Source organism: Schistocerca serialis, chromosome 5 (assembly GCF_023864345.2).
Source record: "Schistocerca serialis cubense isolate TAMUIC-IGC-003099 chromosome 5, iqSchSeri2.2, whole genome shotgun sequence".
NCBI lineage: Eukaryota > Metazoa > Arthropoda > Insecta > Orthoptera > Acrididae > Schistocerca > Schistocerca serialis.
This window is the reverse complement of record NC_064642.1, coordinates 693,731,541-693,755,803: the sequence shown is the minus strand read 5'-3', so window position 1 is coordinate 693,755,803 and position 24,263 is coordinate 693,731,541. Positions and strand designations below refer to the sequence as shown.

Here is a 24,263-nt window from a genome sequence, read left to right as displayed (position 1 = left end):
CATATCAGTCCGCTTTCCTTCAATCGTATGTAAGAGTTCAATCGTGGTGGCTGACAACTGGATGCATGTCAGACTCTCTCTAATCCATGACTACACATTTCCGAAGGGAATAATTATGGAGCATACAGTGGACAGGGTACCAGTCGAACATCTTCAGCATAGTGGTTAGGTCAGAAGAGCATGACAGTCTTTCGCTATCATCTTGATGAGAGGCAACCTCAGGGAAATATTGAATATATGATCCAGCCACCGGCTCTAACACATTGAGAAATGTAACGGCTGCTCAAGTAATCACTGGCTATGCGAATTAGAGGTGACCTTGGTGTGCAGCCAGTGGCAGCCCAGTCCATCGGATATGACGATGACGAATGCAATCCGGCAACGTTCGTAGTCGTAATCCCATAGCTTCCACAGAGCCAAGAATAGTCTGAAAAACCAAAGTGAAACCAATTGAGTGTCCAGTGTTGGGCTGGTACGTCTCACCCTTTTCCCCCATCAAGCGATGTCACAGTTATGGTCGCTGCGCCCTCGGCGTCATTCACGATGGTATGCTTCAACAAAATCTTCTCGGTTTACAAGCGGCGTTACTTTGAATAAAACGCTCGAGATTTCAACAGCTGTCTCTGCCATAGACATAAGGCTTAAAATCGTTGACTGCACCAGACTGGCATGGTATTCTACTTATAAAGGTGCAATGGCAGTGCCTGGAACCATTCAGAGAGGGTCGGTCTGATACAAGCATCGAAGGCGGGCTGGACAACTCCTAGCAGCTCCGTCCCACCGTGGGAACGGGACGGCCGATTCAAATGTGACGCTGTCTTCTCCCACCACCTCTCCTGCACATGTCCAACAAGATATAAAGACCCCAGGGTATGCATCACAGTACGTGACACTAAAGACGCGCGGGATTAGCCGAGCGGTCTTAGGCGCTGCAGTCATGGACTGAGAGGCTGGTCCCGGCGGAGGTTCGAGTCCTCCCTCGGGCATGTGTGTGTGTGTTTGTCCTTAGGATAATTTAGGTTAAGTAGTGTGTAAGCTTAGGGACTGATGACCTTAGCAGTTAAGTCTAATAAGATTTCACACACGCACGTAACACTAAAACTCTTACGGGCTGCTGCGACTGACAGGAAGTGAGTTACTACTTGACACCAATTTAAAACTTCATAGTTATGTGTCTAACCACTTTCTACCTCTCGACAACATGAGGCAGAGTTCATATCGTGTTGCTACCTTTTATTTCACATGCCAGTTTCCTGTCTGGCCCTGGATGTAGCTGAGCATTCATGGTGTTTTGTTGAGCTAGGCAACTAATGTGACGTCACAAGTCTATTGTGGGCCCATATTTCCTTGGGCCCAAGTCCTGTGGTGAGACGGAACTTCAAAAAGCTGCCCAACTTGATTTCCGTGTATGCATTGCTCTGGCCCTCATTGTAAAGTTTAAGATGCTCCCATTGTATTGCAGTATGATTCAGTTGCCCCTACCACTTGGCTTTAGACAGCCAGCAGCGCCTTCAAATGTCACCGGCAAATTTTCATATTGTCCGTCACCAGTAGCTGAGTGGTCAGCGCGACAGAATGTCAATCCTAAGGGCCCAGGTTCGATTCCCGGCGGGGTCGGAGATTTTATCCGCTCAGGGACTGGGTGTTGGGTTGTCCTAATCACCATTTCATCACCACCGACGCGCAAGTCGCCGACGTGCAGTCAAATCGAAAGACTTGCACCAGGCGAACGGTCTACCCAATGGGAGACCCTAGTCACACGACATTTACATTTATTTATTTTCATATTCTGTTGCTCGCTACATGCAAACTATTAGTCCTAAAAAAAAAAAAAAAAAAAAAAAAAATGAACTGTATCTTTCTGTATGAAACTTAACATAGTTAAATTTTATAATGGGATACGTTTGTGCTGGAGGCCACATTTTTCGTATTATTCAAGGAAAACGCATTTGAAGGTAGTTTTCTATGCTTTTGTTAAATAATTTCAGAAATACAGCTTCTAGCTGAAAAGCAACGAAAATGTCGCAATTCTTTTTCCGTGGGACTAATTCTTTACTTGTACTGAGGGAGAGAATATTTGAAGGTGTTGCAGGTTGCATAAAACCCAGAGGTAGGGGCAGCTGAGTGACACTGTATAAGCAGAACACCGTGCCAGCTCCGGTAGTCAGTGATTTTTAACTGAAGATGACGATGGCAAGCGCAGCTATCGAACGCTCGAGTGTTTCGCTCGGACTGACGTGACTTCTAAAATGAGAAGATTTTATTGAATGCTCGCTGCGTTAGCAGTCCACGGTGCTTGTGACGTCATTGCCCTGTCCTTGTCAATATCTTTATTGCTGCAAAGTAGTCCTTTACCTTTGTCGCGAAAACTGACGTAGGTGTACGATCTTGCACTGCCAAGTAATGAATGTATCTCTCCATTTCGGACACTTTTCGGTAGGGGCCGTAGAGTATGGCATCGATTATATCCGTTGTGCATCTGTCGATACCATAAGTATATGACACTCATGGGATACCGATTAACACGAGCAGAAGTCTCAAATGGTTCAAATGGCTCTGAGCACTATGGGACTTAACTTTTGAGGTCATCAGTCCCCTAGAACTTAGAACTACTTAAACCTAACTAACCTAAGGACATCACGCACATCCATGCCCGAGGCAGGATTCGAACCCGCGACCGTAGCGGTCCCGCAGCTCAAGACTGTAGCGCCTAGAACCGCTCGGCCACTCTGGCCGGCGCAGAAGTCTCGACAGGCGATGATCTTGCCGCTGTGAAAAGCTGACTTACGACATAGAACTATCTTTTTACATTCATCCAACATACAAATGTGGTTTCTGAATAAGATGCTGGATGAGTGATCTGCTCTTAGTTTCAAAATGTACATGGCGGTACTCCTTCCTGCTTTATACGTTTTTGCTAAAATTGCTATTTATTTGCATGTGCAGACACGTAGTAGACTTCATGCCAGTCTTCTTTGCCATCATATTTGTGTTGCAAATTTCGATGTCCGGTGGAGTATATGCAGTTGCAGGGCCTGCCCCGAACTGTGCACTTCCTTGTGTCGACGGCCGCGAATTTGTGCAGGCTACCATAAATCGGAGCGCCTTCGGTAAACGGCGGCACACTGGCCGTATCGACAGGAAGCTGATATACGCGCGCTCTGTGTGAGTACAGCTGTTGCCGTCTGCAAACAGGGTTATTGCGCTTCCACTATCGCGTGTGCCGAGCGCCAAAGCGCGTTTTATGTGCTGCCTTCCACTGCTTCAATTAAAATAAATTGATATACTGATACCAATCACCATTTACTGAATTCTCTTCTCGAGCGTGGCGCTTGTTTAAACAAGGACCGCGTAATTATCTTTTGTTGCCCTACAGTTCAGCGTTCTGATCATTTCACGGAATAGCGGAATACTGATCTTTTGCGGCGACACGCGCAATTTCATTGCCGCAAAAAACTGCACCGCCCTAGCTGAGAACGGTGAATACGTGGCGTTAAACTGAATGCAATTATTCGTTTGACCTTGATTAGTTCGAATAATGTATTAATTTGAAATGATTTTATATTCATGTTACTCAAAAATGACGAAAGTATACCTTTAAAATTCATTACATCTTTTCTATTTAATTATGGTACAAATAGCATGTGTAAGTATCCTTGTCAAATAATACATTATAAAGGATACACCGAAAATCCACCACGTGCAATATTCTCGATAAAAAACACATAAAATCAGTATGATACATCACAATCTGCCGTCACCTTTTGCGCGACCGTGTGTCAGAGTGACTTCGCAGATGTGAAGCACAGAATAAGGGAGAAAAAAGAACACAAGAGCATTTGTGATATGAAGGGCAGGTTTATAGCATCTTAGCAGACGACTCTTTTGCACAACAAAATAAAGAAAATCCATACATGTGTGTTCCACGTCCCCTTTTAAAGATCTGTACTGATTTCAATCAGACTTGGTACACAAATCACCTTGCACCGCCGAGCAGGGAAGCGCAGTCGTTAGCACACTGGACTAGCACTCCAGAGGACGACGGTTCAGATCCGCTTTCGGCCATTCTGATTTAGGTTTCGCGTTATTTCCCTATATCGCTTAAGGGAGCTGCCGGGACGGTTCCTTCACAGGGTGTGAAACACGAATCTTCTCCTCCTTTATTCAACCAGTGGCTGGGAATGAGAGCACTTAGTCAGTTGCAACAAACTTTACACATAAGTTCAAATTTTTAAGAAATATTTTCTCGCTGACAACCGCCTCAAAATTATGAAAGGACAAAAGTTTATCGCTCAATAGATAAATGCCGTAAAACTACCGCATCAAGCAATACGTTTTAATTTATTATGTTTTCACTGCTGACTGCATTCACCACATATTTTGAATATAGTATTCACATATACCACTGTACCTGCAAAATTGTATCATTATACGCCACATAGTTCAGGAGAGATGACGTTATAAACACTGAGATGTGTGAAAAACTACAGCATCATGCAAGACTTTTAAAGTTATCACTTCTGTACAACTGATTCATTTTACATCTAGTCTGGCAGACTGTATTTAGTAATGATCTTCAGTGTACCAACGAAATTATATCGTTTTACGTCACATAGTTCAGGAGATATGATATCATTAACTCTGCGCCTCATGGAAAACTGTTGCACCACGCATGACGGATTAATTTATTACGTCTTTGCTGCTAACTCTAGTTGCAATAAATTTCACCTAAAGTGTCCATACGTACTCCTGAGTGTACCTGCAAAATTACAGAGTTGTGCGATACATTGTTCAGGAAACAGACGTAATAAATATTGTACCACCTGAAACCGAAACTGCAGGACGAAATCTGCCAGATATACAGGTGAAATATACGTATACATACGTTAACTACATGTGAAACATATGTGACTTTCGGGTACTGTGGCAAAGCCGTGGGTAGGAAGCTCCTTCTCCACCCCTGGTTCAATTTCAACCAAAAGTGGTACACACATTAATTACTATCTACAAACAAATACTATCTTCTTTTAGAAATAGTAAACAGACAATGAGTGGCAAATTGGAATGTTTATGAAAACCCCTTTATCATAGCTTCAACGTTTATAAAAACGTCGTCTTCAGAAGGAAATATGGACAAATGGGTTGCATGTTGCGGGAGAGGAACGTTAAAATACGTGACCGTAAGGCGTCAAGTCAGATATAAAATCTCACCTCCATAATAATTCAAAACATGCACTACGTGGTTGTTGTCATATAGTATTTCCTAACCAGTGACTGATGTAGAAAATTTTTTAACGAATAATGTGTTGGTAAGGTGGTAGATCACATAACTAATGAGGAGGTACTGAATAGAGTTGGGGAGAAGAGGAGTTTATGGCACAACTTGACAAGAAGAAGGGACCGGTTGGTAGGATATGTTCTGAGGCATCAGGGGATCACAAATTTAGCATTGGAGGGGAGCGTGGAGGGTAAAAATCGTAGAGAGAGGCCAAGAGATGAATACACTACGCAGATTCAGATGGATGTAGGTTGCAGCAAGTATCGGGAGATGAAGAAACTTGCACAGGATAGAGTAGCATGGAGAACTGCATCACACCAGTCTCAGGACTGAAGACCACAACAACAACAACAACAACAACAAGAACGTCCAGCCTGCTACTGGGGTGGGAGTGACAATTTTGAGACAGAAGGTGATGTGCTAGAGATGTTCAGGGAGATGTAAGGAGATGTCCACTGATAGGACTGCGGAGAGGGTGGAGAGAAAGGGGAAAGATTAGGAAATAGCTGCAGAATAGGACAAGAAAGAAATGGATGGAGGGATGAGAAGATGTGCAGGGAAGGTGGAAGGGCAGATGGACAGACAGGAGCAGATGGACACACCGTGGAAAGAAGAGGAAGTGGACAGAGGGGGAAAGAGGATATGGACTAAAGGGGACGATGGACTGATAGAGTGTTAGTCGACATGGTCTCTACTGTGCACAAGTGGGCGTTGTTGCTTTCATGGCGGTAGTAGTTAGGCGGGGGTTAAAAAACATTGTCATTACGTATTCCTAATATTTCGACATAAAGTTTTTAGTAAGTAATTATTACTATATGCTTTAGCTTGCTGTAACTCTGCTTTATAAATTTTATGAAAACGTTACCTCCATCCTTTTCAAATTATCCTAAACGTGGAATTGGTAGGTGGTTAGAAAGTTCTACTACTAACAGAGGTACAAAAGGGGTCAGTAGGTTAAAAATGGTTATCTACCCCTGTACTAACAAAACGGAAATGCTTGGTACTTAGCTAGTTTGATAAAAAAGGGAGTGACTACTTCGATGGGCTAGTGAAGAGAAACATAAGCAGCGTGAGGAAAACAGCATAAAATCAGGCGATAGGATTCAGGTCTGTACGTTTTCATAAACCAAAAATGCGAATAGAAATGAGACAAATTTTTGCGACCTACTATCGCCTGTCTGGGGTTCAGCAGTAAGAAAATTATCGCTGTTCTCGTAATCAAAGGACATCTTAAAATAGATTTTTATACAAATAGTATCAACACAAAAAATACAAATAAAATCAGTAAAAAGACATGCAGCAGTCCACGAACTATGAGTATGTAATTTTAGCAACTATTTAGACACATCAATACCTCTGAAAGAAATGTGCGCAATGTTAACTTTGATAGAAAGTGAAGTGCCTATTCCAAATAGTTCGCTCTCTAAATATGGATCATCGATAAACGTTTTTTCGAGCATATATCATACGAAACATCTTTTAACATAGTTGGTGTAAGTGTCACTGTTTGTATTAGGATTTATCGGTCGCTGAAATTCTAGTTTCATTCCTTTACGGCTAGTGACTGCTATGGCAACACGTGTTTTCTAGCACATACTGGGAATAGACTTGCGAAACGTCACGGCAGGAAGCTGTATTTGACACAGGAGGATTATTAGCGGAGAACGCAGTTTGCAATAGAATTCCCTGCATTCTGCTCATAGCCTAATTGGCAGAAAGACCTGAATTTCAACATGTGGATGGAGCTCGCAGAGTCAAAAACTCGGCTTGCCATACTCCTGGGTGTTGGAGGCGCTCTAGAATCAGTTATACTTTGTGATCACTAAAGTTTTATTTCCATTACGGAAAACCTTCAAGAACTGAAAATTCGGTCCTGTGCGATTGCGTGATGTTCCGATTAGTTTTCTCGAGGCGGTTGTAGCAGTTTCATGAGTATGGAGATGATATACAGGGTGTCCCAGCTATCTTGTCCACCCAAAATATCTCTGGAACAATAACAGCTATTGGAAAACGACTTTCACCGGTATCAATGTAGGGCTGGGGCCCATGAATGTGCATATTTCGAAACATTCTAAAACGAAAGCATATGTGCTTTTTAACACAAACTTATGTTTTTTAAATGGACCTCCTATATTTTTTCTTGAAGGATGGAAGCAGACCGTATTATTCGTTCCGGACCTCTTGATAAGTATGGAAGTGTGATTACGCATGTCAATCACATTGCGATTACGGGCAGCATGGGGTTCACGTCTGAGCCTCAGGACGTGCGCTAGCACCGCATGTCGGGTGTTTCAAGCGTCAACTTCGCGTCTTAATATCTCGGGATGTAATGGGAATATTGCGATGCAATCAACGCCATTGTGTATGTGATTTTTCATGCTATGGATTGCTGAAGAAAAAATATAGGAGGTCCATTTAAAAAAAACAAAAGTTTGTGTTAAAAAACACATATGCTTTCGTTTCAGAATGTTTTCAAATATGTACATTCATGGGCCCCAGAACTACATTGATACCGGTGAAAGTCGTTTTCCAATAGCGTTTGTTGTTCAAGAGATATTTTGGGTGGACAAGATAGCTGGGACACCCTGTATATAAACTGTGGAACCATTGGCTAGTTTACACAGGTTGTTAAGGTATTTCGAAGATGACTGGATAAGACCAAAGCGTCATTGCCTTACTGCAACTGAATGTATCCACCACGAATGACATTACACTAAAATGGTGCAAGAACGAAATAATTTGCTCACAGATTGGATGGTGTACTGATGTGGAAAGAGTCAAGGCAATACAAACAGTTTCGTTTTAGTCCCATTGGTGAACGTCAGACGCTCCCCTTGGAATGACGTTTGCACTTCTGCAGTGAAATTGAGAATTTCTAATTCAAGCATTCGTCGTATTCCCTCACAATTTACCATGAAATCAGTGTTCATAGGATTTTATCTCACCCCATAGTTTGCGGACAAGCAACAGCTGGTCCAATGAATCGTCAAACGCCGAGTGGCTTGCTTTTACGCCGCTGTACAGGCGGATGCCTTTGGAATGCAGATATACTTGGAAAGCGGTACGCTATTCCAGTGCCACAATGCTGGATATGGAGTGACAGTTGCAGTATTTGTGGGCCAACTAACTGTTAAACGCACATGTTCTATTATCTACTTTGAGTATCCCGAAACTGCACATTCCAGAGCAATGTTTATGATTCCTGAATGCTGTAGCAGATGACTTGAAGTTTGTAGCCTTGTGCTCTCATCTACACATTTTGTTACTTTTTCATTTCGAAATTTACCCTTCTATTTTCTTTTTAACAATCGTCGAAGGCGCCACATCTCAAACGCTTGCAATTTCGTCTTTTCTGGATTTCCAATGGTACACATTTCAAACCTGTGCTAGTGACATTCACATTCACAAACTTCTACCTCATCTCCGCATTAATATCTTACATCGGCTTGCATATTTTACTGAAGAAGAGGTGCGTCCCCTGTACTGATCTACTTCTGATATCTTCCTTGCTTCCACCATCCTACATAACATAATTTTTTTTAGTCAGAACAATTCTTTCACTTTTTCCACTACCGTGTCATTTTCATCTTTAATGCGGAGCAATTCGTCATTATTTTATCTATCCTTACTGCATATTTCTGTCTCTAATACATGTCCTCCACAGAAAGCGGAACATACCGTACTTCAGTACGTCTTCAGACTGTCTTTGTGAATATTATTATTCACAGCCGTCTAAAAGCGTGACGTATCGTACAGATCGTCATAAGAGTTTTCACATTTATCCGAAGGTTACTTCTTTGGTAATGCGATGACAATTTTGCTCTGGAAATATAATAGAAAACACTCGTATTTCACTCTAGTTCAAATAATCCTCTACTTTACACCTCCCACAAGTTTCAGTGAGACTGTAGATCCTTGATCGACATTGACTGACTTGCTTGAACTCAGCAGTCTGTCAAATTCTAATCGCATTACTAAAAAATGGCTCTGAGCACTATGCGACTCAACAGCTATGGTCATAAGTCCCCTAGAACGTACAACTACTTAAACCTAACTAACCTAAGGACATCACACAACACCCAGTCATCACGAGGCTCGCATTACTAAATCTTTAATTTCTCCCATATCAACTTTCTGCTCGTATCAGAGTTTCGGAGCATTCTCTTCATCCTCTAGATCTTCGTTATACTTCTGCCACCTATTTGCAGTTTATTGTGCATTTAACAGCGACTTTCCATCTGCTTTTCGTAGCTTAACACCTCTTTAATCGCTCGCTTTCGCCACTTTTTCTGTAGATCGGTTAGACTACTTCGGTGATTTACACATTTATTTTTAATGCTTTTCAAATCTACTACGAAAATGCCTGATATCACTTCCCGCTAATTTAATTCATAATCATCTCATACTGCTGTGATCACACTTAATTAGTAATATTTTTCCCTTGATCCATAAGCATCAATATTTCCTTTGACACCCGTGGCTTCCTCTGCTTTCATATGGCCACCGTATCCCGTCACGCCTTCATTTGACCTGTCTCTATATTCCACATCTCTTTCACTTAACTACTCTCAGTGCCTTTGCTTACGCCTCAAAGGACTTCCAGTTCGCTTTCATCTGTGCTAGACACCATTTATCGTATACTACTTTTTCTTCACGCTCTTCAGTTTCAATACGCGGTTCGTCACTACTACGTTATCCTCCACGTCTGTACATGGGTACGATTTGCAGTATCGATTTCTGAACCCTGCTATGACGATATCCCAGTCCAACTGATGTTTCCCGCTGTCCTCCGGGCTACTTCAAATAAAATAATTTCTCTTGTGATTTTGGAAGAGGGTGTTCGCTACAATAAGGTGAAACCTATAGCAGAACTCCAGAATCCTCTTCTCCCTCTCATTTATTTCCATCGTCGCAATAAGAAAGTTCTGTTGTTTGTGCCGACTTCACAAGCAGGAAGTAAAACAAAATAAAAAAGTGCTCGAGAGAAGTGAAATTATAGTGCAATATCTAATGGGACTTGAAATTTCAATTATCGAGGGGCATCAGAAATAATTATATATTTGCGGCAGAGCTACTGGAGACTGCGGGTTTCGGTATCGAAATAAGAGATGAGAAAGAGTCTTAGAGATCTGAAAATAAATTGCAGCTACTTGTGGCCTCTTCTGTGAACGCAAGAGATGGGAATCCACTTGAAGAACCCCGGCAGACACTGGAAAGCTGAGTTACACACTAGGGCCACAGAGATTCTGAAATGTATTTAATAGTAAGGCGTGCCCAGGACCACTATTATCTTATGTCACAGTTTAAAAACGATGAAGAGGTACTGACGTTCAGAGAATCATTAACAAGTATCGGTGAAGCGTGTTTGGGGTATAGGTGGATATAGTTTGATAATCGGTACTTAAATATGTATCGACTCCAGTGCGTTCGTTGTCTTTTATTTGCTTCTAACAGTCTTCCCGCAAACACATCAGGTAATTCACTACCTGATGTTTTCTGTACGGTCATAGCTGTCCCACAAAGTGGACCACGCCTGTTAGTATAAACTGCCCCTTCCGCCTCCATGCGTCCACACGTCAGCATCTGACCTGCTGCCCAGAGGAAAATAACGATTAATGGCTCGCTTTCGCCACTCTCAGATGAAGCTAGTAGCCAACTCAACAATGTACTACTAGTAACAGCTACAGTTATTAGTACGGAAATGAATCTCCACTTATACTACTAATACTGTATATTATGGTGTATCTAAACAGTGCGCTGCAATTAAATTATGTCTAAATGTAAGATTAGAATTGTACAGTGTTGTAGTTTCCAAGCTTGACCATTATGCGAACGATCAGTGTACTGGAAATCGATACATAGGCAAAGTGCAAACCAAAATATTTGGTGCCACGCTACATCCGTTGCTACAGGTACATTAAAAAGGACCGATAAGTTGAATAGTAATATCATTGAGCAGAGTCGTTAGTCGTGTGAACAGACGAAAATCTGAAATAAGACAGCGTAGAAAAATAAATATACTGCTGACTTCTCGTGGAGAAGGTTGTGCACAACACGTGGATACGAGTAGCAGACTGCAAGATTTGAACGAGAGAGCACATTTAACAGAGACGAAAGGAATAAAGCGGCTTATAGCGGACATAGTCTGAATGTCAGAAATTTCAGGAATAGACTATGTTCTCCGAATTATGCGGCAGCTTATGCACAAGGATATTTAAACGAGAGCACACTATAAGTACGAATATAAATGCGTTTGAGGAAGTTGGTACCCCTGTAGGACTCAGTTAACTTTCAGAAACAGACCAACGCTGTAAGAGTGAAGTCAAGTCTTTTACTTCTGTATTCTTCACTTTAGCGTGTAGTATTTCCGCTGGACGACAGTTGTTATTCTCAGACTGTCAATACAACATAGGGTGTACAAAGATATCAAGGGAAAAATCTTTGTTTTACGTTGGTGCTGTAAGCAAGCACTGACTTCCACAGGAAAGTACTTCTTTTCCTGTCGCTCATTTTAACGTAGAGTATTTATGGCCGTAGCTTACAGTGGCGAAACATAAAATCTTCGTTAATTACATACCACGCGAATGGACAAAAACCAGTGGCGCCCCTTTCCGTATTTACGTTTGCCAGTTAATGAATTTAATTCCGCTCAAAGTACGGACTGCGAGCGCAATAAACGCGTTCTGTATGGTAATCGCGGCAATTTTCTGGCTCGCCACGACAATTGTTCATTGTTATAGCAAGTAAATGGATATTCGCGAGCAATAGATTAGCAAACAATACTGATTGCGCTTTTGCATTAGCGGAATTTCATCAGCTAAAAGTACGCAGTACGGAAAATTGCGGATGAATATTTTCGCGCCGGCCGAGGTGCGTGTGGATACGCGAGACTCGGCGGGGCTCAAATGGAGATTCGCTTTTCAGGTCTGTAATTAAATTAAAGTCGAGGCTCATATCACTGCGAAATATAAAGTTAAAACGCTATAGTATCAAATGCATTTTACCCATTTTCTGCGATTAACTCCGTCCGCGTCAAAATTACTGGGATCAGATTTATTTCAAGCACTCGCTGCAGTGCGCGTATGCTGCTAAGAAATTACCTTAAGTTATTTTCTAGTCTGGGTGCGTGTTGTTTATTACATGATTTCCTCACGGAAGATAATTTTAAAATGATTACAGTATTTATTCCTGCTTTATAATCTTTTCTTGTTTGACTTCCAGTACAATTTCCGTTTACGGTTCTTATTATTGAAACAGAGCTGTTTTTATTCGTAGTTAGAGTACAATCATCAGTTTTCCAGAGAAGGATTCCAAGATCACCACATGATCATGGTTTCGAAAATTGGAAAAACTGCGTTTGCTGTACCCTGAATGTGGGTGTACGACTACAGACAGGACTTCAGGTTAACATAGCTAGCATTCCAACGGAAAAATAAGGAAACAATACCTGTAAGTAATGCAATTAACGAAAAAATTACATTTGTAATTGTATTAATACTCCAATCAGCATAAAGACTTTGATATAATCAGAGAAAAATGGTGTAGTTGACATCGTATACTCTAGCATCACTGCAAATATTTACCTGTGGCGGCGTTGTGATAATACGTCTCTCCAACTCAACAGCGCACCGTCATCGACGTAAATCCATGATGCTGATGTTTGGTTTTGTGGGGCGCTCAACTGCGCGTCATCTGCACCCGTACCAAGTCCCAATTATTTCACAGTCCAATTTTTTTACACAATACAATCGAGCCATTGTGACAAATGATGAAGATGGGGATGAAATGATGAGGACAAAACAAACACCCTGTCCCCGGGCAAAGAAAATCCCCAACCCGGCCGGAAATCGAACCCGGGACAGCAGCCGGCCGAAGTAGCCGTGCGGTTAAAGGCGCTGCAGTCTGGAACCGCAAGACCACTACGGTCGCAGGTTCGAATCCTGCCTCGGGCATGGATGTTTGTGATGTCCTGAGGTTAGTTAGGTTTAACTAGTTCTAAGTTCTAGGGGACTAATGCCCTCAGCAGTTGAGTCCCATAGTGCTCAGAGCCATTTGAACCGGGACAGCAACGCTAGCCACGAGACCACGAGCTGCGAATGTAAGTCCATCATGAATTAATAAACATTACCAAGCGTTACATTTAAGAATTTGGCTATACATTCTCCCTGGAGTAAGGGGAAATAAGACAAGCACGTCCACATTTGCAAACTAAAGATTTTTTTTTCTGTTCTACTGTCCTGTGACCTGTCGGAAACTTTGAGTGGTTCTTCACACTTGACGATTTTCCACAGATGAGCATTTCAAAACCCACAAGGACACTCCATTGGATTGATGACCATTTCTAAATAAATAAAACCGCAGCTGAGACACCGTTCTGACATTCCGACATTTACTGACGATATCAAACTGTTGAGTGTTTACATGGCTTGAAATGGTGTACTGATGCCTACAATTTCCCGTACGAACATTACATTAAGCTACTGTCAAATTATGTATATCTGTTTAATCGACTGCAGTATCTAGTGCCGGACCGTATCTTCAGCGAGAAAAAGCGCCAGTCTCTCCTAACGGTCTGACAAACACTACATATTAGCATGATCATCTGGTAACTATATTACCGAGCTTAAAAAATTCGGAAAGTTTCTGGAAATATCTATATTCAGTATACGGCAGATACATGTCTACAACACTGAATTAATTACAGGCAGAAAATGAATGCTTCATAAGTTTTTAAAAAATGAGAATCATGGCTCTAGTGTATTGGCTGACGTCTGCTTTTCCGTAAAGCTTCTAAGACTATAACGCATCCCCACCGACCTCCCACAGCCCAAGTAATCTGCTCCGTTGGTACAAAAAAATGGTTCAAACCTAAGGACATCACACACAACCACGACCGAGGCAGGATTCGAACTTGCGCCGTAGCGGTCGTGCGGTTCCAGACTGTAGCGCCTAGAACCGCTCGGCCACCTCGGCAGGCCCATTTGTACAAGCGCTAGCCAACTGAATTTGGAGATGTATATGAAACTGCATCAGGATTAAAATTTTAGAGGCCAAAGGGGTTGGTCTTCAGTCCTATTGGATATTCTTCCTATTGAGCATATCCAAGACTCCAATGGCCGATATGTAAGCTCTTTTCATTTATTGGTGAGCCATTTTGTTTGGTTTGGGTGGCTTTAAGTCTAACCAGGATCAGGATAACACCGCTACAGTTTCGTCAAGTCGCTTTGCTGTTTCATCATGCTGAACAAGATTGCTACAGAATACGAGGTAAACTTGCCTGTAGAAAAGAGAAAATATCTCATCAGAAATAATCTGTTAAGAAGTGAGAAACTGGGACAAGCGGAAATCGTAGAACTTATTAAGCAACTGACATTTGTACTGTCCTACAATTTCTTCTTTTCAGATGAAAATATTTAGAAACAAAATTTAATTTTTTGAAGAACAGACACGACATGGAAAAAGTAGTATACTGAGGAAGGTACGTAGATGGTACCATAAGTCTCCGAAATGGCATATGAATGAAATTGGTGATCGTCACAGCACATTGTTTTTTAATATACATAATAGCTTAATATTTACAATGGAAATCGAAGTAAGCAATAGAATTAACATTTTAGATAAAAGAATAATAAATGCTAACGGTAAAAAGGAATTCAATATATTCGGAAAAGAAAAATCCGATTGTCTTCTCGGCACTCAACGAAACATAAACAAGACTTTTTCAGTGCGGTAGTTCAAATGGTTCAAATGGTTCAAATGGCTCTGAGCACTATGGGACTGAACTGCTGAGGTCATTAGTCCCCTAGAACTTAGAACTACTTAAACCTATCTAACCTAAGGACATCACACACATCCATGCCCGAGGCAGGATTCGAACCTGCGACCGTAGCGGTCGCTCGGCTCCAGACTGCAGTGCCTAGAACAGCACGGCCACTCCGGCCGGCAGGTGCGGTAGTCGAACGGCTAATAATTAAGCTCCCTTTTTCGGATGACAATCGACGAGATGAGTTATACACGTTACTTTGTATATGAAGATTTACTATATTTAATTCTGACACAGCACAGACGTTTTTTAACAGAAAAATGAAGCTTGATGAACACCGAAATTACACTAAAAATATAGGCTAATTTGAAGAAAGTAAAACAAGTTTGTGACTCTTCCATATATCGGGTAGTTGTCCTATGAAACTGAGTACATTTTTCGTAATACTAATATTGTAGAAGCCTTCCATAATAACAACATCATAAGAAATGCTATAGTACACACCATCGATAAACCAGTTTAGTCAGTGAGGAGTAAATTGAATTAATTTCAGCAATTGTAGTAAACTCTATATAGGACAAACTGGAAGGGAAATACGCCTCCGACACAAAGAACATATTGTCAGAAACGATAAAAATCAGTCCACATTCTCTCTACGACTGAAAAAAGAGAATTATTCTGTTTCCAGTATGAAGAACAATTTAGAACTGATGTAGAACATTGACAGTACCGCTGCATGGATATCTTAAGAGACTGGAAATTTACATACATTTACTTATTTTTAATGAAAATAGTAACCTGAAATACAGGAATCTTATGTCGAACTTCAAAGATATGCTCCAGAGCATGTCATGATTAAAATCGCGACATCCATATTAACGCTCTTAATATTAATTTTGCTACACATGTTCCATCTACCTCATCCGCATCGTTTAAAGAATGTTGTGTCTTTGTTTTTATTCATTTTAAAAATAGCTGTGAATGTATCAGCAGTATCTGTTTTGCCATGGTGCCTTACTTTATAATTTGCTGAGCATGGTTATGTTGGCATGCCCTGCACCTGATTTTCTGTTGGTAAGATTGATTCTGGTGCACAGTCAGCCTACCCAAGAGCTCTATTTACATGTGATATAATATGGAAAATTTAGTGATCCTATATTAGTTCACACTCTGTGGAGCATGGTTTTAATTCAGCGTACTGATTTTGCTACTGTGTAAAGACTTGTATTGGTCATACATAAGCGGCAACTGTTGTTTTAATTTCTTACGTGAGATGTTGGTCAAATCAATAGTCTGTATTAAAAGCGTTTTACATGTGGTTTATCGTAATGTATTCAGTCAGTTCTTGTACGAATGCAGTTGTATGTATCTGGCCTTGAATCAATGGGTTTATCAGCTTGTACAAATAATAGAAAATATTCTGTCAGCTCAGGTTGGTCGCACGTTTTATGTACTTGTTCCGTTAATCAGTGACAATGTAATGTATTTGAGCTAACAGTATATTAGCGGACATGTGCCTTGTACCACTACCAGCATACTCGTAACGTGTCCATATCCAAGTATACTGCCTTATTATTTGGTATTTGTCCATTATGTTACCATTTCGATTAAGTTATTGGGACCCACATTTATTTCATTTAATTCTGTGTGGAGCAGGAGAGTTATCATACTTCAGATTTGCTTTCTTGTAGCCCCAACTACTGTCGGCTGAAGTAGGGTTTGTTCCTCTAAAGTCGCTGTATCACGGCACCAGTGGGCATGTTGAACATGGCTATAGATTGTATCACACTGGCGTCTGAGTGTGTATGTAGATCGTTTGTTTTATGTATCATGTTTCTGTCACCGCAACTGTGCTCTTAACACAAGTATGTTGCTATCTGTTATAACTGTCACTTTTCTCTAACGACGTATACAGATCTCTAGATCATCTTTGGTTCAACAGGTGAATCAGCTGTGCAGTTACTACTATGTAGAACGCCTTCGTACCTGGCGCTAATTCTGACTTTACAACATGAATACAGGCATTGTGTGGAACTGTACATGACTCACGGTGTTACTTATATCACTGTGCGACAAAAGGGTACCTGAGTAAAAAGCCAGTTTACCGAATTGTTTTGTGATTTTCTTTGATCAGAACTGGTTACATCATTCTGTGTGTAGTACCCTTTGTCCCTGTGATGATCTCACAGATTTTATTATTTAACACCAGTGATTTATGATGCCTAATACAACTTGATAAATGCATATCAGTGAGTATGCGACATTTAATTAATTGTGGGTATCGAGGCCATTTTCAACGGTTAACAGGGTTGTAATAGTTTAATCTCGTAATGCTCTTTATAACTTCTTTCATTTGGTATAAAGGCCTATGATGATGGTTTGTGAACCGAAACAGATTGTAAAGTAAATAAAATTTATCAGCAGCTCTTGGCGGTAATCTTAACGTCCTTCCAATATTGACGAGCTGTGGTGGGCCACTTTCTCAAATTCTGAACATACATAGATTTTTATCCGCAATAATTACTCAGCGAGTGATTATGGCTAGCGATAAGAGAAGCCCGAATAAGAATTAATGTGGCATAAACAGGTGGCGTGCAAATCCCGCCCCTTCCACTGCACAAGCACTTTGTAATCGATGAAAATGAAAAAAAAGAGGTGTGACAAGTTTCTGCTCGTATCCTTGTGATTTGTTGATTCTACTCTGCCCTAAAATTGTATAATCTTTTTTCCTGACGTTTCACTTTCAATACAATTACTATGTATGGTCAACGCTGTTGACAGGAAGCGAGAGAGTTGGAATTGTTAGAAAATTGTCCATTCGCTCCGAAGTAGTGTATGTTTTACACCTGCATCCTGTGGCTGTATGAAAGATTAGTTTAGATCGTTATTTTCAGAGAGCGTGTGGCTGCAGTGCTAATTGCTCAGGTGATTTGCAGAATATTGTACCACATAAAATCCAGCAGCCAGTGACAAATACATGAGCCACGGAGAAAATAGTTGCGGGGTCAAGCAACTGAACGGTTGACTTGTAACTAGCGAAGTGTATTGCCATTTGATCCGAGGGTGTATAGTGGCGCCACTTTTCACCCGATGGAAATGGCGGGCATACGAACATAACTCTAGAATGACCAGTTAGTGCCACAGTTCTCCAACAGCTTGTTTACTATACTACGATGTACACTGTACTTCTTTTAATGCGTTACGATGTTGAACATTCAAAAAAGATTCTTAGGAGCTATGGTAGAGCGAAATATGAGACATGAGTAAACTCTTCTTCCAAAGTTTAATAAACACGGAAAACTGAGTAGGTCAAATACAAAAGAATTCTGTAATTAACTTGAGTTAAATGTGGAGCATACATCAAAAAGCATCAGTTCCATATTAACTGTTGCGGAGTTTTTTTTTATTATTAGCTTTCGAGACGATCCTTTGCCGCCATCTCAATAGTGGAATACCAACTACGAGGATACGAACCTACGGTCAACACAACACCAAGTCAACGACCGGGGAAAAGTATCTCAGTCCTCGCCACGAATAAAACCCATGCCCTTCAATCAGCAAACCGCACGCTTACGGTGCAGCTACCGAGCCGGACTTCGTGTGCTGCTCTTCGCATACACTACTGGCCATTAAAATTGATACACCAAGAAGAAATCCAGATGATAAACGGGTATTCATTGGACAAATATATTATACTAGAAGTGACATGTGATTACATTTTCACTCAATTTGGGTGCATAGATCCTGAGAAATCAGTACCCAGAACAAACACCTCTGGCCGTAATAACGGCCTTGATACGCCTGGGTATAGAGTCAACACACAACTTTGATGGCGTGTACAGGTACAGCTGCCCCTGCAGCTTCAACACGATACCACAGTTCATCAAGAGTAGTGACTGGCGTATTGTTTATCAAAACTAGACATGATTGTCTTAATTGGGACTCCACGATCGTTCATTAAATAAAAATATGGCGTTTCAGTCTTTGATCGCTATTCTTTATTTTCAAATTTTGAAAACTTTTGAAAACTTGCTCGGTCACCATTCACCACATGTTTTCAATTGTGGAGAATGTGCTGACCAGGGCAGCAGTCGAACATTTTCTGTATCCAGAAAGGCCCGTACAGGACCTGCAACATGCGGTCGTGCATTACCCTGCTGAAATGTAGGGTTTCGCAGGGATCGAATGAAGGGTAGAGCCACGAGTCGTAACACATCTGAAATGTAACGTCCACTGTTCAAAGTGCCGTCAATGCGAACAAGAGGTGACCGAGACGTGTAGCCAATTGCACCCCATACCATGACGCCGGGTGATACGCCAGTATGGCGATGACGAATACACGCTTCCAATGTACGTTCACCGCGATGTCGCCAAACATGGATGCGACCATCATGATGCTGTAAATAGAACCTGAATTCATCCGAAAAAATGATGTTTTGTTATTCGTGCACCCAGGTTCGTCGTTGGTTCACCATCGCAGGCGCTCCTGTCTGCGATGCAGCGTCAAGGGTAACCGCAGCTATGGTCTCCGAGCCGATACTCCAAGCTGCAAACGTCGTCGAACTGTTCGTGCAGATGGTTTTTGTCTTGCAAACGTGCCCACCTGTTGAATCAGGGATCGAGAAATGGCTGCCCGATCCGTTACAGCCATGCGGATAAGATGCCATTCATCTCGACTGCTGGTGTTACGAGGCCGTTGGGATCCAGCACGGCGTTCCTTATTATCCTCCTGAACCCACCGATTCCATATCCTGCTAACAGTCATTGGATCTCGACCAACGCGAGCAGCAATGTCGCGATACGATAAACCGCAATCGCGATAGGCTACAATCCGACCTTATCAAAGTCGGAAACGTGATGGTACGCATTTCTCCTCCTTACACGAGGCATCACAACAACGTTTCACCAGACAACGTCGGTCAACTGCTGTTTGTGTATGAGAAATCGGTTGGAAACTTTCCCCATGTCAGCACGTTTTAGGTGTCACCACCGGCGCCAACCTTGTGTGTATGCTCTGAGAAGCTAATCATTTGCATATCACAGCTTCTTCTTCCTGTCGGTTAAATTTCGCGTCTGTAGCACGGTATCTTCGTCGTGTAGCAATTTCAATTGCCAGTAGTGTATTTAGTTTTTTTTATTTATTTAACCTGATCTGATTACAGCCATCAAGCCACCTCTTAGAATGGTCCATAGCTCAACACATACAGTACCAAAAATATGGTTCAAATGGCTCTGAGCACTATGGGACTTAACTTCTAAGGTCATCAGTCCCCTAGAACATAGAACTAATTAAACCTAACTAACCTAAGGACATCACACACATTCATGCCCGAGGCAGGATTCGAACCTGCGGACGTAGCGGTCGCTCGGTTCCAGACTGTAGTGCCTAGAACAGCTCGGCAACTCCGGCCGGCATACGTTGGTAAGACAGTGGAGAAGACAGAGGGTATATAAATCCTTACGCTTGCCAAAGAGGGTAGCTGTGCGTATGTTGGTGAAATAAGAACGAAGAGTCTAACAGCACAGATATGTCGAACACAGGCACGCATTACCAGTTCCAGGCGATGTGGGCTTTCCTAAGAAAGATCTCGCTGCATAAAATCGCTTTAATCACTCATTTATTGGAAGTATAAATGTTTGCACAAGTTTCTTTTTCAGGTCGCGAAGAGTTTCTTAAGTTTTTTGTAGGGCACCAGCCCAATTTAAATTTTCACCTATTATTACTCCTAGTCTCTTTCCTGAGGGAGGGAAGTTGGTATTTAGGATGAAAGATGCTAGGGGATTCCCGATATTTGGGGCAAATGGGCCTAGAATGACCATCCAGTACCGCTTGCGTTTTGGATGGATTCAGCTTTAGCCCTATATTCTGTGTCCATATGGATGGTGCACAGAGTTCAGATTCGATATGATCGACAGCTGTCTTCAAGTTTATTGGTTTTGCTCTTAGCTACAGTGTAGGTCATCAACGTACCTGTGGTACTTGCAGTTGCACAAAACACATGACCCATCGTTGAAATATAGTGAAAGGAGTATAGGAACTAATGCCTAACGCCGGGGGACGCCTCATACTACTTGCTGCAGTTGTAACTTTATGGTGCCGGATGTGATGCACTGTTGGTGGGACGTCGGGTGTGAGCGAAATCATTGCATTTCGATTCCCATGAAATTTATGCTGCCAAATATGGAAAGCAAAATTCCAAACTGACCGTGTCAAAGGATTTGCTGAAGCCTAAGAAGCACATGAACTGTGACCGAAGCTGAGAAGAAGAGAATCGATGAGTTTGAGATGTTGCGCTACAGAAGGTTGCAGAAAATGAGGTCTGACAAGATAAGAAATGAGGAGCTTCTATGCTTGATCGGTGAGATTAATTGTCAAGAAGTTTGGTTAGGATGAAAGAATAAATCTTAATAATAATAATAATAGTAATAATAATAGCTTACATGGTACCAGATGGAGCTGCAGAGGGTAAACAGTGTAGGGGAAGATAGAGATTGAAATATATCCGGAATATTACTGATGACGTTTGGTGCTGCTGCTACCTTGAGATGAAGAGGTTGTCACAGGACAAGGTGAAATGATCGATAACAATACCTTACCCTACCAAAAGCGTGACAGTTTAGTCAGCAAATTGCATGGACATTGAAATAATATAGTATCAATTTGGTAGCGACCGTTCAAGGTTTTCATGGCGTAATATTTTTCGTTTCCTTTGTTGAGGATTGTCAGTATTTGCTTTGAAGCTGTAAATGTACGAAGAGTAAAACAACTGAGTCGCAAAATTACAGACCAATATTCTTAACACCGATTTCCTGCAGAATTCGTGAACATATTCTCAGTTCGAGTATAACTTCTTTCCTTCAGGAAAATTTAAAAGCCAAGTGCGCCTTCAGTACTATTTACTCCTGATTATCGGTTTCAACAATGAAGAATGTCATCATCTGGTCTTTAAAGTGATGCATTTACATGAAGTACATGAGCAATGGTTATTTACACTTGCCATTACTTACGACGAAATGGAAATTCTAGGTTTTCATAGTTGTAAAAAAATGGTTGCTATACATCCTGTTGGTTTACGACAGCATCATGAATGCCATTTTGCCGTTCCAAAAATGGTGTTTTAAAAATCTGAGAACAAGGTTCGCCTCTCCCCTCGTCCCAAAATTCATATCGCTCTCATCTTTCAAGGTTTATGTGTTGTTTTAGGTGTCTCGTGGGGATACTGGGCAGAATGAGGAAAAACGGACTAACATACATACCGATAGCATATATAGGTAATGTACATGATTAAGCTAATATTAAAATCCCGCGTTGTTTGTAAAGTGTATTGTAAAGAAAAAATTCTTTGTGGAAGTGTATAAAGATTTATTACATAAAAGTCAGTATATTTTCAAATAATAAAGAATTTCTCTCAAAGATATTTGTAATTTTAAATGAACTGGACACGAAAGTGTCGTTTGGTTTTAATATACGATCTGGTTTTCAGACACCTATGTAAGAGCCATCTACAGGCTGCAGTTACTTGCAAGTCGTAGCTATTGCTTATTGTCAGTCAGTTGAACTATATACTTCAAAGAATGTGAATTCGTGTCATATTTAACTCTTCATGTGAACCTAAAGAAATGCGCAAATATGCAGTGGAATGCTATAACGTGGGACGTTCCTAGTAGCCGGCCGTTGTGGCCGAACGGTTCTAGGCGCTTCAGTTTGTAACCGCGCGACCGCTACGGTCACAGGTTCGAATCCTGCCTCGGGCATGGCTGTGTTGTGTGATGTCTTTAGGTTAGTTAGGTTTAAGTAGTTCTAAGTTTTGGGGACTGATGACCTCAGATGTTAAGTCCCACAGTGCTCAGAGCCATTTGAACCATTTAAACCTTCCTAGTAAAACAAGACATTTTTAAGTATATTGTTTTTATGCGCGAGAAACCTGTTACTATTTTTTAACATACCTGTGTGGAATGCCATACATACTATCCATTATAATGGCAACATGGCCTGTGTGGTACAGTCATAAATGGACAGGAAATATAACAACTACTTCTTTAAAGGTACGAAAACCTAGAATTTCCATTTACTCATCTGTAATGGCAGATATAAATAACGATTGTACATGTATTCTACGCAAATGCGTCACTTTACAGATAAGAAGATGACAGTCTTCACTTTGAAACAGGTCATCAGGAATAAACAATGTCAAATACGATCTTGGCTATTTAATTTTCTTCAAAGAAATTACAGATTTGCTCTTTCTTATCTCTAATTATGAGAAGTTTCAGTCTTTTCCTTCAGACCTAAAAGACTCTGTCCAGAAATCAGCACGGTTTCAGAAATCATCGCTTGTGCGAAACTCATCTCGCCCTTTTCTCCCGTGATATCCTCCGAACGGTGGATGATGGGCAGTTTCCAAATTCCTAGATTTCCGGAAACTATGGGACGCGGTGCCCCAGTGCAGATTGATAACGAAGGTTCGAGCATATGAGATACGTGAGTGGCTGGAAGACTTCTTAAGTAACAAAACTCAATATGCCATTCTCTAGAACGAGTATTCGTCAGAGACTATGGTATTGTCAGTGGTTCAATAAGGAAGTTTAATAGGAACTTTATTATTATCTATACACATAAAAGATGTGACGGACAGAGTGAGCAGTATCACGTAGTGTTTTGCTGACAGTGCTGTGGCGTACTGGAAAGTGACATCGTTGAGTGACTATAGAAGTACACATTATGACTTGGGCAGAATTTCTAGTTGGTGTGATGAATGGCAGCGTGCTCTAAATGTAGGAAAATGTAATTTAATTCGGGAGAGTGAGAAAACTAAACACACAATGTTCGAATATAGCATTAGAAAGTTCCTTAAAAATTAAAATTTTGTGCCGCATCGAGACTCGAACTCGTGACCTTTGTCTTTCGTGAGCAAGGGCTCTACCGACATTTTTTTTTCATCGTTGATACATTAACTCAGTTCTTTTTTATGACAGAGGGCAGCTAACCCTCTGACCGAACAAGCTGGGCTACCGTGCCGGTGACTGAGCTAACCATGCACGATTCGCGATATCACCTTATCTTCCACCTTTCAAACTACGCAGGAGCTCTCCTGCAAAACCACCGAGACTAGCACTCCTAAAAGAAAGGATATCGTGGAGTTATCGCTTAGCCACAGCCTAGGGGGTTTCCAGAATGAGATTTTGTAGAGTATCACTCGTCCAAGAAAGGCAAAGGTCGAG

The 24,263-nt window shown here is 41.4% G+C and overlaps 1 protein-coding gene across 1 annotated transcript in view; it reads right to left on the bottom strand.

The window, feature by feature from the left end:
* LOC126482181 (hemicentin-2-like) overlaps positions 1-24,263 on the bottom strand; it is an 865,734-nt gene that overhangs the window by 77,542 nt on the left and 763,929 nt on the right. Inside the window, exon 13 of the mRNA XM_050106159.1 lies at positions 9,510-9,516. Within this exon, the coding sequence (XP_049962116.1) occupies positions 9,510-9,516 (7 nt within the window). The remainder of the gene's footprint in view (positions 1-9,509; positions 9,517-24,263) is intronic.